The sequence below is a fragment of the Salvia hispanica genome, chromosome 5 (genome assembly GCF_029641045.1).
Source record: "Salvia hispanica isolate PSC_SH4W2 chromosome 5, Shi_PSC_v1, whole genome shotgun sequence".
In the NCBI taxonomy this organism is placed as follows: domain Eukaryota; kingdom Viridiplantae; phylum Streptophyta; class Magnoliopsida; order Lamiales; family Lamiaceae; genus Salvia; species Salvia hispanica.
Window position 1 is genome coordinate 27,193,776 of NC_142696.1, and position 13,782 is coordinate 27,207,557.

Genomic DNA, 13,782 nt, shown 5'->3' on the forward strand with positions numbered 1-13,782 from the left:
TAGAAAACAAAATAAATTTATTAACATAAAAAGCTATTTAAATTATGAAGTTCACTAATTATTGATTCAACCAAAGAACTTAAAATGCATTAATAATAAGGACCTAATGAAAAAAAGGGACCTAATAAAATGAGATGCATTAGTACAAAATCTAATGAAACAAAAAAATTTATAGAACATAATAAAATAAAATGTATTAGTATAATGACCTCTAGATGTGTTGTGTTTTGTCTATTCGGGGACAATAAGTTTTTACAAGTGATGATACTTGACAAGAATAGGGAGAATTAGTTTGCCGAGTTGGCCTTTAGTCTCCATGGTGGCAGGATATGGATCCCCTGCTGTGCATATCAGCGCAGCAGAGGATCCATACCCATGGTGGCATGGGTATTGGCATTTGGATCCAATGCTACCAAGACTGGTAGTGGTAGCAAGATTAGAGCATTTACAGTGGTGGACAGCCCATCCTTAGACCTCAGTTCATCTCCAATTTTCTCCTGCACGTCAGTAATTTTATCATCTAGCCTATCCTCAGCCCATCTCAGCACATCCTCAACCAATTTTAACTTTCACATTCTCTAATAATTCATTTTAAATGTTGGTGTTTATCGAATATAAAATAATAAAAATAAAATTAATTGAAGAAAAAAAACATATTTCATTAAAAAAAAATCACCATTATCCCTCTCATCCAAATCGTCACTCATCCCCAAATTGCGATGCAACTCTTGGATGAGAGACGCGTAATGCTTCTTGATTCTCGGGTTGAGTTCGGCAGTCTATGTCTTTATCAGTTCGAACCTCGTTCTCTGCTGTTGGACTTTGACGCTTTTCGCCAAATCTTCTACCCTCGCCATTGATTGGGCTTCCGATGACCCACTGTCCTCTGTCTTCTCTCTCCTTGGCCGCTTTATCGCCCATTGGAACAGATCGGCATCTTCAGTAATATCGATGGAGTTACTAGTTTTATATATTAATGTGAGATTATATCTTTATGAATCTCACATTCTCACTACTATGCTTTATGGGATTAGAATTTACAAGTAAGGTGAAACAATAGAGGATAAGACAAGACAATTTGAACTACATTAACACCTTCTCGTCAAGGTAGCTAGATCTTGCAAAGAATTTGCTTTCTTGTACCTCTTGCAAAGAGAGTTGTATATCAACATCCTTGAATATTACACCATGAAACATTTGTTTTTTTTACAATCACATACATCTCTGAGTGACGAGCCATTATAAATAACTGGGAAAATATGAAAAAGATGTAAAAATACAAGATTGAGTTATGAAAACTGTATAACAGGGAGATGCCATTGTACTCATAAAAGAGTCAAAGATCAGCCCATTCTAGGGCACCTTGACTTGACATTACATTAAGAAACAAGAAACAGAATAAATAACGAGGAATCAGGCATGTCACACTGTCTTGTTCCTCTTCAGAACAGTTTTATCTAAAAGGTATTCGTTTGTTCTTCGAATATATTCTCGTTCCCAGAACAGCTCCTCTCAGAGATTCCGTTAGACGGTGTAATGTTGTTGGATTGTCTCAATGTCGAGCCCCTTTAGCTTCACAACAGACTCAACATGCCCCTTGAGCGTGTGCAGCTCGCGTAGCCTGTGGAATACAAGTCAGAGGACACGAAACCAAAGTCATGATAACACATTCAATGAAAAGTTGAGTTTGTACCTTGCGATCTCAGCTCTCCTTTTAGCCTGTTCTGCAATTTCTGACAACTCGCGATAGCTGCTCTTCTCGTTGAAGACGGTGTCAGCTACTGGTGTTTGAAGTCCATGCAGAGTCCTCTGAGCATGAGCCCATTGAGCTTCTCTCTCTTCTTTTCCATAGTCTTTCTTGGTTGTGAAAGCAGTCTGATTTTAAGAGAGATTAAATTTCATTCACCTTTTACACTAAATGGGGAAAAAACTAGTAAACCATAGTACTCCTAGGGTGGGGAAAAATACCTAAACACCGCACTTATCGTACCAAAAAAATACTGAAAATACCGATTTTGCATACATACCTTGTTGTCATACAGGTTTTGCCACGCCTTTCCACTCAAGATGTAACGGATGGCGAACTTCATCAAGTCAAGGGGCAGATAAAAGACGATGCTGTAAATCCAGATAACACCAGCCCATCCCCAACCACAGCCATGAATTCTTGCAAAAGCCCAGTTGGCATACACAGCTATCAGAGTTGCAATCTGGGAAAACAATTAAAACCAAAGTTTTTAGAGGAATGATAAGTGAAGATGCAGTTCTTTGATGAAAAAGGTTTACGTATTTTACCAGTTGAGCAATCGCGAAAGCAATCAAGAGCAGAAATCCAGGGCGTTCCACGAATGACCAGCTGCGAGATCTGGTCACGAAGATAAGGGCTTGGCTAACAATACTCACTTGCAAGTATAGAGCAGCCATCATTTCATCCTCGTTATCTCTGATAGTTCTAACTCCGAATTTGTCCTGCATAATTATGGTTGCAGAATCTTCGTAAAGAGGAGAGATAAACTAAAATAGTATGGAATAGAACTGAGTTCCTTGGTGGATACTTACAGGGAAGAAGTCGGTTTCGTGGATCAGCCAGAAGAAAATGACGGTCATTAGAGCAAGATAGCCTCCAAGAACGATGCCAGTGGCGAAAATCTCTTTCAACTTCCAGCTATCAGGCAATGGAGATGGCTTCACTCTATCCTTAGAGATGGTCATAATTGTACCTGAATCGTTGCGAATCACAATAAGTTTGAAAATACGAATAGTTGGAACGTAAAGTGAACGTATACGTACATAAATGGACATAATCTTACCATCATTCAAAATGGCAATGATCAAAACCATAAAGGGGGAGAAATCAAACTTCCAAATCAATGCAATGAACATGAAGCCGAACTGCGAAGGAAGAAGAAAGAATTACTCCAGGAATCAATATCTGCAAAGAAGGAAGGCGAAACAGTTTTTGTTTGATTGATCAACTTACCACAATACGGATAGTGATGGACACTGCATATATCTGGCAAGCAGAAAACGTAAAGCCTTAATCACGGCTTAACTAAAAAATCATAGCGAAAATGCAGACAATATATGAAAAATAAACTCACTGTATAGTTCTTCATTCTCTGGAAAATAGCTCTGCTGGTCAGCACTGCACTAATGATAACACTCAGTCCGGGTTCAGTTAGTACAATGTCAGATGCGCTTCTTGCAGCATCAGTAGCGTCAGCAACAGCAATCCCGATATCTGCCTTTTTAAGAGCAGGGGCATCGTTGACACCATCACCTGTCATTCCAACAATGTGCTTCCTCTCCTGCAGTTTTTTCACGATTTCGTATTTGTGCTCTGCATGGAAACAAGAAAGAAAGTGAATCAAAAATACTCCACAAATTATGATGTAGTAGTATATAAATGGGAGAAACCGCACCTGGAAACACCCCAGCAAAACCATCTGCCTTCTCAATCAATTCTTCAACAGGTAGGCCGGCTATCGACTCATCCTTGTGGTTACCGAGTAAAGAAGCAGAAGGGTACATATTTACTCCCATACCGAGCCTACGGCCAGTCTCCTTACCAATGGCAAGTTGATCACCTAGAATTTGAAAAATAAAAATTAATGAACGGGACGAGCTTTAGTAGTTTGAAGGCCACCAACTCCACTTACCAGTAATCATTTTGACATTGACACCGAGGTTCAGAGCTCTACGGATGGTCTCAGCACTGTCATGTCTCGGAGGATCAAAAAGCGATAAGAGCCCAATAAACTGCCATGGTCCACCAGGGGAATCCTTGGATTTTTCCGGAACCTCCTGAAATACATGACACAATATTGAGGAACCAAGAGAGCTGACGAGGAAGAGGAAAGTCTGAAGAACCCTATTGATCTCGAACCTGTCTGGCGACAGCCAAAGAACGAAGCCCACGCTCAGCGAATTTATCAATAACACTGTGGACTTTTTTCTTTAAGTCTTCTCTGCAGTTACATAGAGTCAAAATCTGGTAGAAGAAAATGAAAGAGCAATCAGTACTGATTATAAATAATTCCAAAGTTATCGGAACGACTATGGATAAAGGTGAATAATCAAGCAGACCTGTTCGGGGGCTCCCTTGCTAGCTCTGTGCCAGTTCCCATCGGAGTCGATGTAAGTCAAAGCAGTCCTTTTATCGACAGGGTTGAAAGGCAAGAAGTGAACCTCTTTGATACCGGCTCTTGCCTAATATGATCACGTTCGTATAAAGTAAGAAATCCTTATTCATTTCAGTGTATGTAAGTGATAGATTACATTACCTCTTTTGGATCAGCGAGGGTACCAACAATGGCAGCATCAATAGCATCTTGGTTTTCGGTTCTAGATGCCCTTGCAGCAAGGAGTAGCACGTGCTCGGGATCCACGCCCTTTGCAAAGACCTCGATCAAGGATTTATCGACAGTCAACTTGTTTAGGGTCAAAGTTCCAGTCTTATCACTACACAAGACATCCATTCCAGCCATTTCCTCAATAGCAGTCATTCTCTTGGTGATGGCTCCCTGCTGTGATAGCCGGTGGGATCCAATAGCCATGGTGACAGACAAGACTGTCGGCATAGCAATGGGAATGCCTCCGATCAAAAGAACAAGGAGGTTATCTATTCCACTTCTGTATGGCCTGTGCTGAATTGGGTACATCACTATTATCTCAGCTGCCATACCAACGGCGATGGAGCAGATGCAGAAGTTACCGATCGCAGTGAGCACTTTCTGGAAGTGTCCCACCTGGTTGGTGCTGTCCACTAGATGTGCAGCCTTTCCAAAGAAAGTGTGGACGCCGGTTGCGATGACTACTGCTTCTAGTTCACCTTGTTTGCAAGTCGAGCCAGAGAAAACTTCATCGTACGCATTCTTGGTCACGGGCAAGGATTCTCCGGTAAGGGCAGACTGGTCAATCTTTAAAGGATCGCCCTCAAGAAGACGAGCATCAGCAGGGACAATGTCGCCAAGCTTAATGCTGATAATGTCTCCAGGTACGAGAATCGCAGCTTCCTGCTCACTCCATCGACCGTCCCTGAGAACCTGCATAACATTATGATTAGCCACAAGAAACATTATTTATGTTGCAAGGGTACGTTATAATGCTAACTTTTCTTAAACTGCTAACTTGCTAACTCATCAACGCAGTGTATTAAAAATTCAACACGATCACATTAAAATGTCAACACAAATTTGTGTTGACATTTGACATTTAAATATCAATGTCAACTATGTTTATGTTGATATTGACATTTTTAATAACCGTGCTGATGAGTTATCAGATTTGGAAACTTAAGAAAGTTAGCAACGGATCACACCTCTATGTTGCAAACATTATAAGTACCTTTGTTTTAGGAGCAAGACCAGCCATAAGGGCAGCAGCAGCATTTCCGGCATTGTTCTCTTCGATGAAACTTATAGTAGAGTTGATAACAAGCAGGCAAACAATACCAACGAAATCCTGCCAATCCGGGGGCTTTCCGCCTCCATTGGCCAAAGCAATGGCCATAATCGCTGCCGCCTCCATGACCCATGAGAGTGGATTCCACATGAAACCAAGGAACTTGAGAAATTTGCTTTCCTGCACCACAGGAAGAAAACACATTATCCATACATTGCTAGATCATGAATGAGGAGGAAAGTGGTTTGGTGTTTTACCTTCTTCTCTTCCAACTTATTGGGGCCGAAAATTTGAAGTCTGTTGGCCCCCTCATCGGAACTAAGTCCCTCTCTGGTGCATTTCAGTTGCTCAAAGACTTCCTCAATGGGGACTTTTTCCTGTTATTTGATGAGGGAAAGAGATCAGTTATATGGATGGATGGTTCTCATATCTACATGTAAAGTTGATAATATGACATAGCTTCATGCATGAGAGTGAAGTACTCCCTTTGTCTGCTATTAGGAGTCTTAATTTACCATTTTAATCGTTTGGTCATTAGAAGTCTCAGTTCATTGTTACTATAAATGGTAGGTAGACCCCACTTTCTACTAACTCATTCCACTCACATTCTATTATAAACTAACACTCCCTCTATTTCACTTTAGCAGTCTCAGTTTATCATTTTTGGGTGTTCCACTTTAGGAATCTCGATTGGAATATTTCATAAATGGTAATAGGCGACACATTCTACTATCCTTTTCCAGTACTCACATTTTATCATAAACTATATAAAGTGAGACTCAAATGGGACTCTCTAAAGTGGGACGTAGGGAGTATATAAAAATAAGTCTCACATTCTATTATCTTTTCCTACCCGCTTTCTTTTATATTTGTTAAAACTCGTACCGAACTCAAAGGAACTTCTGACGCCAACAGAAGGAGTATGTAATTATTTTCGTTTTCAAATTTTATCATTTACAAAAACCAATTATTTTTAGTCATTTCAACTTAATAACTGTATAGCATATTTTCAGTTTGCAACTATCCATACAACTTGATCAGAAAGCTTGATGTTAGAAAATGATACAATTCCAAAAGTAAACACATTAATGTCAACCATCAATAAAGAGCCAGATTGGAATTCGTCGAGCCACATAAAGTTGAATAATTTGGAAACTAAAATACTTTTAATTGATACTCCCTCTGTCCCATTAGAAATGAAACGTTTTCCTTTTTGGTCTGTTCCATTAAAATGAAACGTTTCTAAAAATGGAAACAATACTCTCTCTACTTTTTCTTCTCTCTTACTTTACTCTCTTTTCATTCACTCACAAAATAACACTACATAAAATCCCGTGCCGAAAAATAAATGTTGCATATTTAATGGGACGGAGGAAGTATAATTCAGTTGTCCTAAACTAATTCAATTGTAGGGAGTAATAAAGGTTAGGAAAGCATGCGCACACAGAGTCAGCCAAACTGTCTATTCACATGAAATGGTGGACCCAAGCAAGATGCATAAAACAATCCAACATTGACTTTCCAAGTGCGTGAGTGAGTATGGGTCCCACTCAAATCCGCAAAGAATTGCAACCAATTGCAGTGCGGTTTAGCCTTTCAAGTGGGGCCCTCATTCAGAGAAATCACTGAGTGTGCCAAGTCCGAAATATCGGAGGAATCTAGGGATGATATATATTTATTCAACTAAATTTGTTGTCTGAACGATACCCAGAGCCGTTGATTAAAATATTTCCATTTCCCAAAACGCAAAAATCGAAACGTACCACGGAAAAACTACCTGTGCAAATTCCCCTACAAAACTTTACTTATTCACGTTAGCAACGATTAAATAATAAATACTCCTTCAATGTCCTATTAAAGATGAATCATTTTCTTCTTTTATTTATCTTAATCAAAATAATACGTTATTAAAACTAAAAATATCTCTATCTCTATTTTATTATCTCTCTCTTACTTTATTTTCTACACTTTTCACACAAAATTAAATTGCCTAAATTCTGAATTATGAAATAGTCATATTCCTTTAGATGAAAGGAGTTCTATTATTGTTTATATTCAAAAATAGAGATTTTTATAGCATTAATTAATTGCGGAAAAGAATTAGTACTATCATGTGTACAGATCAAATTAGGACAAATAAAGCGGTTCCAGCTATCACAAATAGGGAAATACTAAGTACTGATCTATCTAATAATTTCTCACCTTATCGAAATATGCACTCTTTCATTTTAGTTCGTCCCATAAGAAAAAGTACACTTTCTTATTTTGAAAACTCTTTTGTCTTTTCATTTTAGTTCGTCCCATAAGAAAAAGTACACTTTCTTATTTTAAAAACTCTTTTTTCTTTAACTAGACGTAACTTAATCTTCACTGATAATAATTTAATTACTTTTTTTTTTCTATCTCATATTTTTCAATTATACATGAAAAAATCGTATCTAACTTTTAAATAAAGAAAGTATTGGGTACAGACAACAACAAAAAAAGAAAAGAAATAATAATAAAAAAAATTGTTAGGCCGATAAGGAGTGGCCAACTCTTCCAACAGCAACATGTGCTAGCACAAGCTTTTTCGCATAAGAATATATTCACATAGTCTAATTGTTTAGTTCAAAATTATCCTAGCATTAATTTTCCGTTAGCATACCATGTTACTGAAATTATTTTTTAGCTTTCTTGTTAACTTTGAATCTCTTCTCTCTCAATCTGTGAGAGATAGAGAGAGAGAGGGACAGAGAGTTTGAAAAAGTACAAAAATGAGACAGAAAAAGTGGGAGAGAGCAGAAAACGATGGTCAGTGAAGAATACGATGAAAATCATGGCACGGCCACATTGTAAAGCAAAACATCCATCTAATTGTAAAAATCTAACATAGAAGATTGTATTTGTGCAGAAAGAGAAATGAATAAGTTATAAAAGCAAACCAGATCTTGTTGAAATGAAATAGAGAAGAAGGAAGAAAAGAGTGAATACCAGATCAACAGTCTCATTCTTGATCTCTTCAAGACTGATTGCTTTATCGCCACCCATGGTTGCTAGAGATCAGCAGAGAGAGATGGTGATGATGAATAAGCTAAGCTCTCATTCCAAGAGAAGAAGATGTAAAGAGAAACTAGAACTCCTCATTTTATATGATGCCCGCCGTATACTCCCTTTTCTCTCTCCACAAATAATACATTTATTTATTTTCCAATTTATCACTTATAGCATTTAATTTTGACGCTATTAATTAACCTTTCGCATACCTGTATAGCTACCTGACAAAATTCACTACATTTTAATTCTTATGCAAAAATCAATAATTGTTGATTGCCAATGGATATTAATTTCGTAGCTTTATATATGTGGAAAATTCTATCAAATGTACTTTCCTCACACATAATTTATTTTTGATTTTCCGTCTGTGTAAAAAATACGTATAAATGGTGCTTGTATGTATAGATAGAGGTATTACCGGTGAGTTGTCGGTTGTAATAAGATGCCTTGGGGCGCCAACCTTTTAACAGACGCCGTCCGAAATAGAGGTCGCTGTGGCCCCCACACACAAAAAAGCACCCTTTCTCAACATGCTGCCCATTATTTAACAATAAATATATGACCATCAAATTTTATACAATCAAAAATAAATTTATTTGAAATTTTTATGTATTTAACTAAAATATATGGTCATATATTAACGCTTTATAATTTTTTATATTTTTCATAATCATAAAATATAATTAATATATACATTAATTCAAATTTAAAAAGTAATATAGAGATAATTTAAATATAAAAAAATTGAATATGAAGCTAGAGACTAATCAAGTTTTTTTAACTTGTTCACCGACTATATTTATTATTTAATATATAATTAATACGTCAAATTATTAATAATAGTAATTTTTTTTTTGTTTTACTATCATCTCTCTTTATTTAATCCCTTGGTCGTATTCAATATGTCAACATTTTAAAGTGACACATAATTTTAGAAGAATTTATTAGATAGAGTAAGTAGAAAGAGAAAAAAATTGAATATTTTAATTATGAGAAATGAGAGAGAAATAAGATATACAAGTAGGACTCACGTTCCACTAACTTTTTCAACTCACTTTTCATTACATTTTTTAAAACTCGTGCCGAGTTAAACTAGAACAATATTCAGGGGACAAAGATAGTAATAGTTGTAGACATATAATTTAATAGATTTTGGGATCCACTTACCAGTATAATAAAAGTGAAATTAGCTAATTAATATGAACGAAATAAAAATAGCAAAATGGACAATTAATAATGACAGGAAGGACCGAAGGAGTACACGAAGGGGGTGTTCGGTTGCCATGACTAATTATCACGAGACTATCCATCTAGGATTAAGTTGTGGGATTATTTTAGTTGGAGGGGGGAGGCTATGACTAATTATCATGAGACTATCCATTTAGGATTAAGTGTGGGGGTCAATCTTATGAACCAAAAATACATATTTAATTATGAGATTTAGTCTTGCCTACCGAACACCTCCGAACTGTATTAATATTATTTCATAATGGTAGAAATCTACCGTTTCTAAAGTTGTGTTAGATAATTAGTGTGCTTTCTACTTCCACTCGACTCCAATAAGTTCCTGTAATTTTATATTTATTTAGACCATAATAAATATTTTATACCACTTTTATAAATTTTGTAGGTGGATTTCACATGTTATTTAATTATTCATTTCATAATTTATTTTATTCCACTTTTATAAATTTTGTAGGTGGATTTCACATGTTATAATTATTCATCTCATAATTTAAATAAAATATCATCTTTACATCCTAGAATATAAATAAACTTGTAAATGATATGAATTTTAATGTGCAATTAATATAGTAAGAGAGATATAGAAAAATAAGAAAGAGCAAGGAAAAAAGTAGTAAAAATAGTTTTAGTGTATTGTGCGGTTCACATTTTTAGTGGTGTGCAATTAATTGAAAACTTTTCGTATTTAAATTTAGTCCAATTTTGGGGGACGGCTCAAAATGATAAAATTAATCTATTTTTTAGGGTGGAAAGCGTATATATAAAAATAGAATTTATATTCTACTCCCTCCATCCCACGTTACTTGAGGCGTTTCTTTTCGGCACGATATTTACGAAAATTGTGTTTAGTAAGTTAAATAAAGTAGAATAAAGAATAAATTAAGAGAGGGTAAAGTAAAAGAAGAATAAAGTAAGTGTGATGGGATATTTTATTTTTAGCTGAAAAAAAACGATTCAAGTAAATTTGGAAAAATCCAAAATAGAATACGACTCAAATAACTTGGGACGGAGGGGGTATTATTTTTTTCTTTTGAAGATTCATTACTCGCGTCAATTAAATATGGTACATTTATTTTAGGACCATAAATGATTTTGATTTATTTGATTTTGAAATTTGTAACTATTTTTCGGTCAACCTTATATGCAATATTATCTATTTATTGATTCACATGTAGCACTAAAATTTAGTGTATACATGGCATCATTTAAGTATTTATCAAACGGATTTTGGTGAACTAGATGTACTACTCCTATTAAACTATTATAACGTATTATAGGGATCGTTTGAAAATAATACCGTTACCGCATTTTAAAAAATGTTGTCATTTATATTAAAATGTATCTAGATTCTTCTTTTTTTTATATAGTAATCCACCAGAGACGTATATTTTATAAAATAGAGCATCAGAATTTTTTCATAGTACAATTAAGATAATTAACCAAATGATAATAAACAACGAATCTCTTCTAAAAGAATAGATAAAATGTAAATCATACAAGATTTTATATTGCAGAAAAGCATAGATGATAATTAATATATTAAAACTTTATTACTTTATGATGGGATGTTATCAATATGTTGATGATATATAATTTAAATTTTAATTATAATTTTAATGTCGCAGTAAATAGATGTGCTTACTGCATTTAATAAAATTATCTACAAACAAATTGATGATCTCTATATACCAACGGGGCCGGGTCAACAACTCGAATGTGATTATACATTAGAAAAATACGACCACATCCACGTAAAAAATACGCAACTAGCATTTTATAAAATTTTACTTCCTTTGTCCTATCCAATAAAATTACTGGTAAATGAAATATCACGAGAATTAATACATAATTGATATAATAAAATTAATGTATAATTGATATAATAAGAGATGTGAAGAGAAAGATAGTTAAAGTGATGTTAATGGATAATGTGATCCACGTTATTATTAGTGTTTAATGAGTTATGGTGGACCATAATGATATAAATGAGCAATGAGTTGGAGACAACTTCCGTAAATGGAAATTCTCATAATTTTATGGGATAAACAGAAATGGAAAGTGCACATATTTTTATGGGACGGATAGAGTATTTTTTATTGCAGAATATTCAGCTCCGATATTATGGACACCTCTGTCCTACAAGAGTTTGCACTTTTAGTTGAGCACGAGATTTAATGCACAAATGGTAAATTAGTGAAGAATAGATCAATTTTCAAAATTAGAAAGGAAATATTTTTATGAGATAAATTAAAAAAAAAGGAAAGAATGCATCCTTTCTTAGGACAAAAGGAGTAGTTATTAAGTAAATAGCTAATACAATCGGTATCTAAACTTTAAGATCATAGTATCTCCAAATTGCTTAAGGCCATCCGCATCCATGTCTCTTATCCGTCTCTTAACCGTCTCATTTCTTTACTATTCATGGGCCCTACTGTACTTTTCAGCTCATCTTTTAACTAAGAGACAGCACCTGCATCCCTCCATCTCTTAACCATCTCATCCCTTAACTATTCATTCAATTTAATTTTTTATTTTTAACTCCAACAAATTCAATTAATAAAAACACACTTCATTAAATAAAATAAAAATTACAATTTAAAAGCCTAAAAAATAAAAAATACATAATTTAAAATCCTAAAAAATAAAAAAATACATAATTAAAATACTCTAAATTAAACTATAAAAACTACTTCGCCGGCGAATCATCCCCCGAAGTCGGCGGTGCACCCAAGTTAGATCGATCCCGAATACAAAGTTGAGCTTTCAGATGCTCAATTCCGTCCATATGAGCTTCAAATTGGCGAGGATTCATTTTTGAAGTGTCAGGCATCGTGGCGACCAGGTACATGGACATTAGGGTGTTCGAGCCCGTGCCAGAGATCGAGCCCGAGCCCGCCTGGCTTGATTCGCCGTGGCCCCTCCCCTTCCCTTTCCCCCTCGCTCTAGCCGCCTTCGCCGCCTTGGTCCCTTGGGGCCGACGTCGTGAACCGAAAGACCCCCTTGCATCATCGGTTGGCGTGCCCTCTCGTGAGGTGTTGCCTTCACCACCATCACTAGAAGAGTAGTGGCCACGCGCCGTGTGCTTTGTGCGTTTCGAGCCCGACTCGACACCGCCAGCCCACCTTTCAAGGTGGTGGACTTGCGACCAAACATCGACATGCTTGAAATCTTTACCGACGTCGTCTTTGAAGACCCGCAACGCCGCTCTCAGAATGTCGGCTCCACTGGCTCCGCTTTGATAATTCGCCTCTTCTGCCCAGTATATCTCGCAAAAAATTTTGACATCTTTATCGCATCGGTCCCAATGACTGCGGAGCATCTTCACGTTGCGGGCAAAGGTGTTCTTCGGCCTTCGTGCGTTGTAAACTTAGGTGACTTTTTTCCAAAAACACTTGTGGGTTTGTTGATTCCCGACGACAGGATCGTAGTAGACGCTGATCTAAGCGTCGTACAGATCCAACGTCTCCTTTTGGCTGTATGGATGACGACTGCCGTCCCCACAACCTCGTGGTCGCCCTCTTCCTCCTCTTCCTCCTCGGCATTGACGCCGATCCTGTCGGAGCCTCCACCTATTGCTATTGGCCAGTTGGGCAAAGTGCGTTCAGGCGGCAAAAAATTCTCTGGAATTTGGGATAATCCCGGCGATTGCTCGTACCTCTTGGGGGGGGGGGAGGGACGATAGTATGCATCCACATCAAAATGTGGTGTTTGGTACGCCGACGGAGTCGTCGAGGCTTGGGTGCCCGGTGACGAACTGGGAGTACCCAAAAAGTTGTACATGCTCGCCCAATCGTCGAACGAGTTCAAGTCGAGCCCACCGGAGCGCCACCTGCCGCCGCCGCCGCCGCTGGAGTTTCCATCGCCGGACATTTTTTCAACAATTGGAGAGAAAAGAATAGATGAGTGTAGTGTTTGTGTGTAAAATGGAGAATGGAAGAGGAAGAGAATGGAAGAGGAATGGAGTATTTATAGAATAATAAAAGAAATTTTTTTTTTGAAAAATCGACCGTTTGGGAACGGTCATTTGACCGTTTAAATTTTTATTTTTTTTTCAAATTTTTTGAATTTTAAAAAAAAATTATTACGTCATAATTCCGA

At 36.6% G+C, this 13,782-nt stretch overlaps 1 protein-coding gene across 1 annotated transcript; it reads right to left on the reverse strand.

Annotated features, from left to right (window-relative positions):
• Nucleotides 1-1,284: 1,284 nt before the first annotated feature.
• On the reverse strand, nucleotides 1,285-8,538 carry HA3 (H[+]-ATPase 3). Its single transcript, XM_048086107.2, has 16 exons — nucleotides 8,377-8,538; nucleotides 5,661-5,780; nucleotides 5,347-5,583; nucleotides 4,284-5,045; nucleotides 4,087-4,209; nucleotides 3,887-3,991; nucleotides 3,660-3,804; nucleotides 3,423-3,587; nucleotides 3,102-3,340; nucleotides 2,981-3,013; nucleotides 2,811-2,892; nucleotides 2,560-2,720; nucleotides 2,296-2,469; nucleotides 2,028-2,210; nucleotides 1,694-1,875; nucleotides 1,285-1,621 (listed from the first exon to the last, which is right to left on the reverse strand). Exons 1-16 carry the CDS (start codon nucleotides 8,431-8,433, stop codon nucleotides 1,525-1,527), a joined length of 2,865 nt encoding a protein of 954 aa, XP_047942064.1. The 5' UTR covers nucleotides 8,434-8,538; the 3' UTR covers nucleotides 1,285-1,524.
• Between the last annotated feature and the right edge of the window lie 5,244 nt (nucleotides 8,539-13,782).

What these genes read in the sequence shown, in the direction of transcription:
- HA3 (XM_048086107.2), bottom strand. Translation starts at nt 8,433, where the DNA reads ATGGGTGGCGATAAAGCAATCAGTCTTGAAGAGATCAAGAATGAGACT. An exon ending in AGAGAATGAAGAACTATACA is followed by an intron (nt 3,014 to 3,101) that starts GTGAGTTTATTT and finishes TCTGCTTGCCAG; the next exon opens with ATATATGCAGTGTCCATCAC. An exon ending in CCATCACTATCCGTATTGTG is followed by an intron (nt 2,893 to 2,980) that starts GTAAGTTGATCA and finishes CTTCCTTCGCAG; the next exon opens with TTCGGCTTCATGTTCATTGC.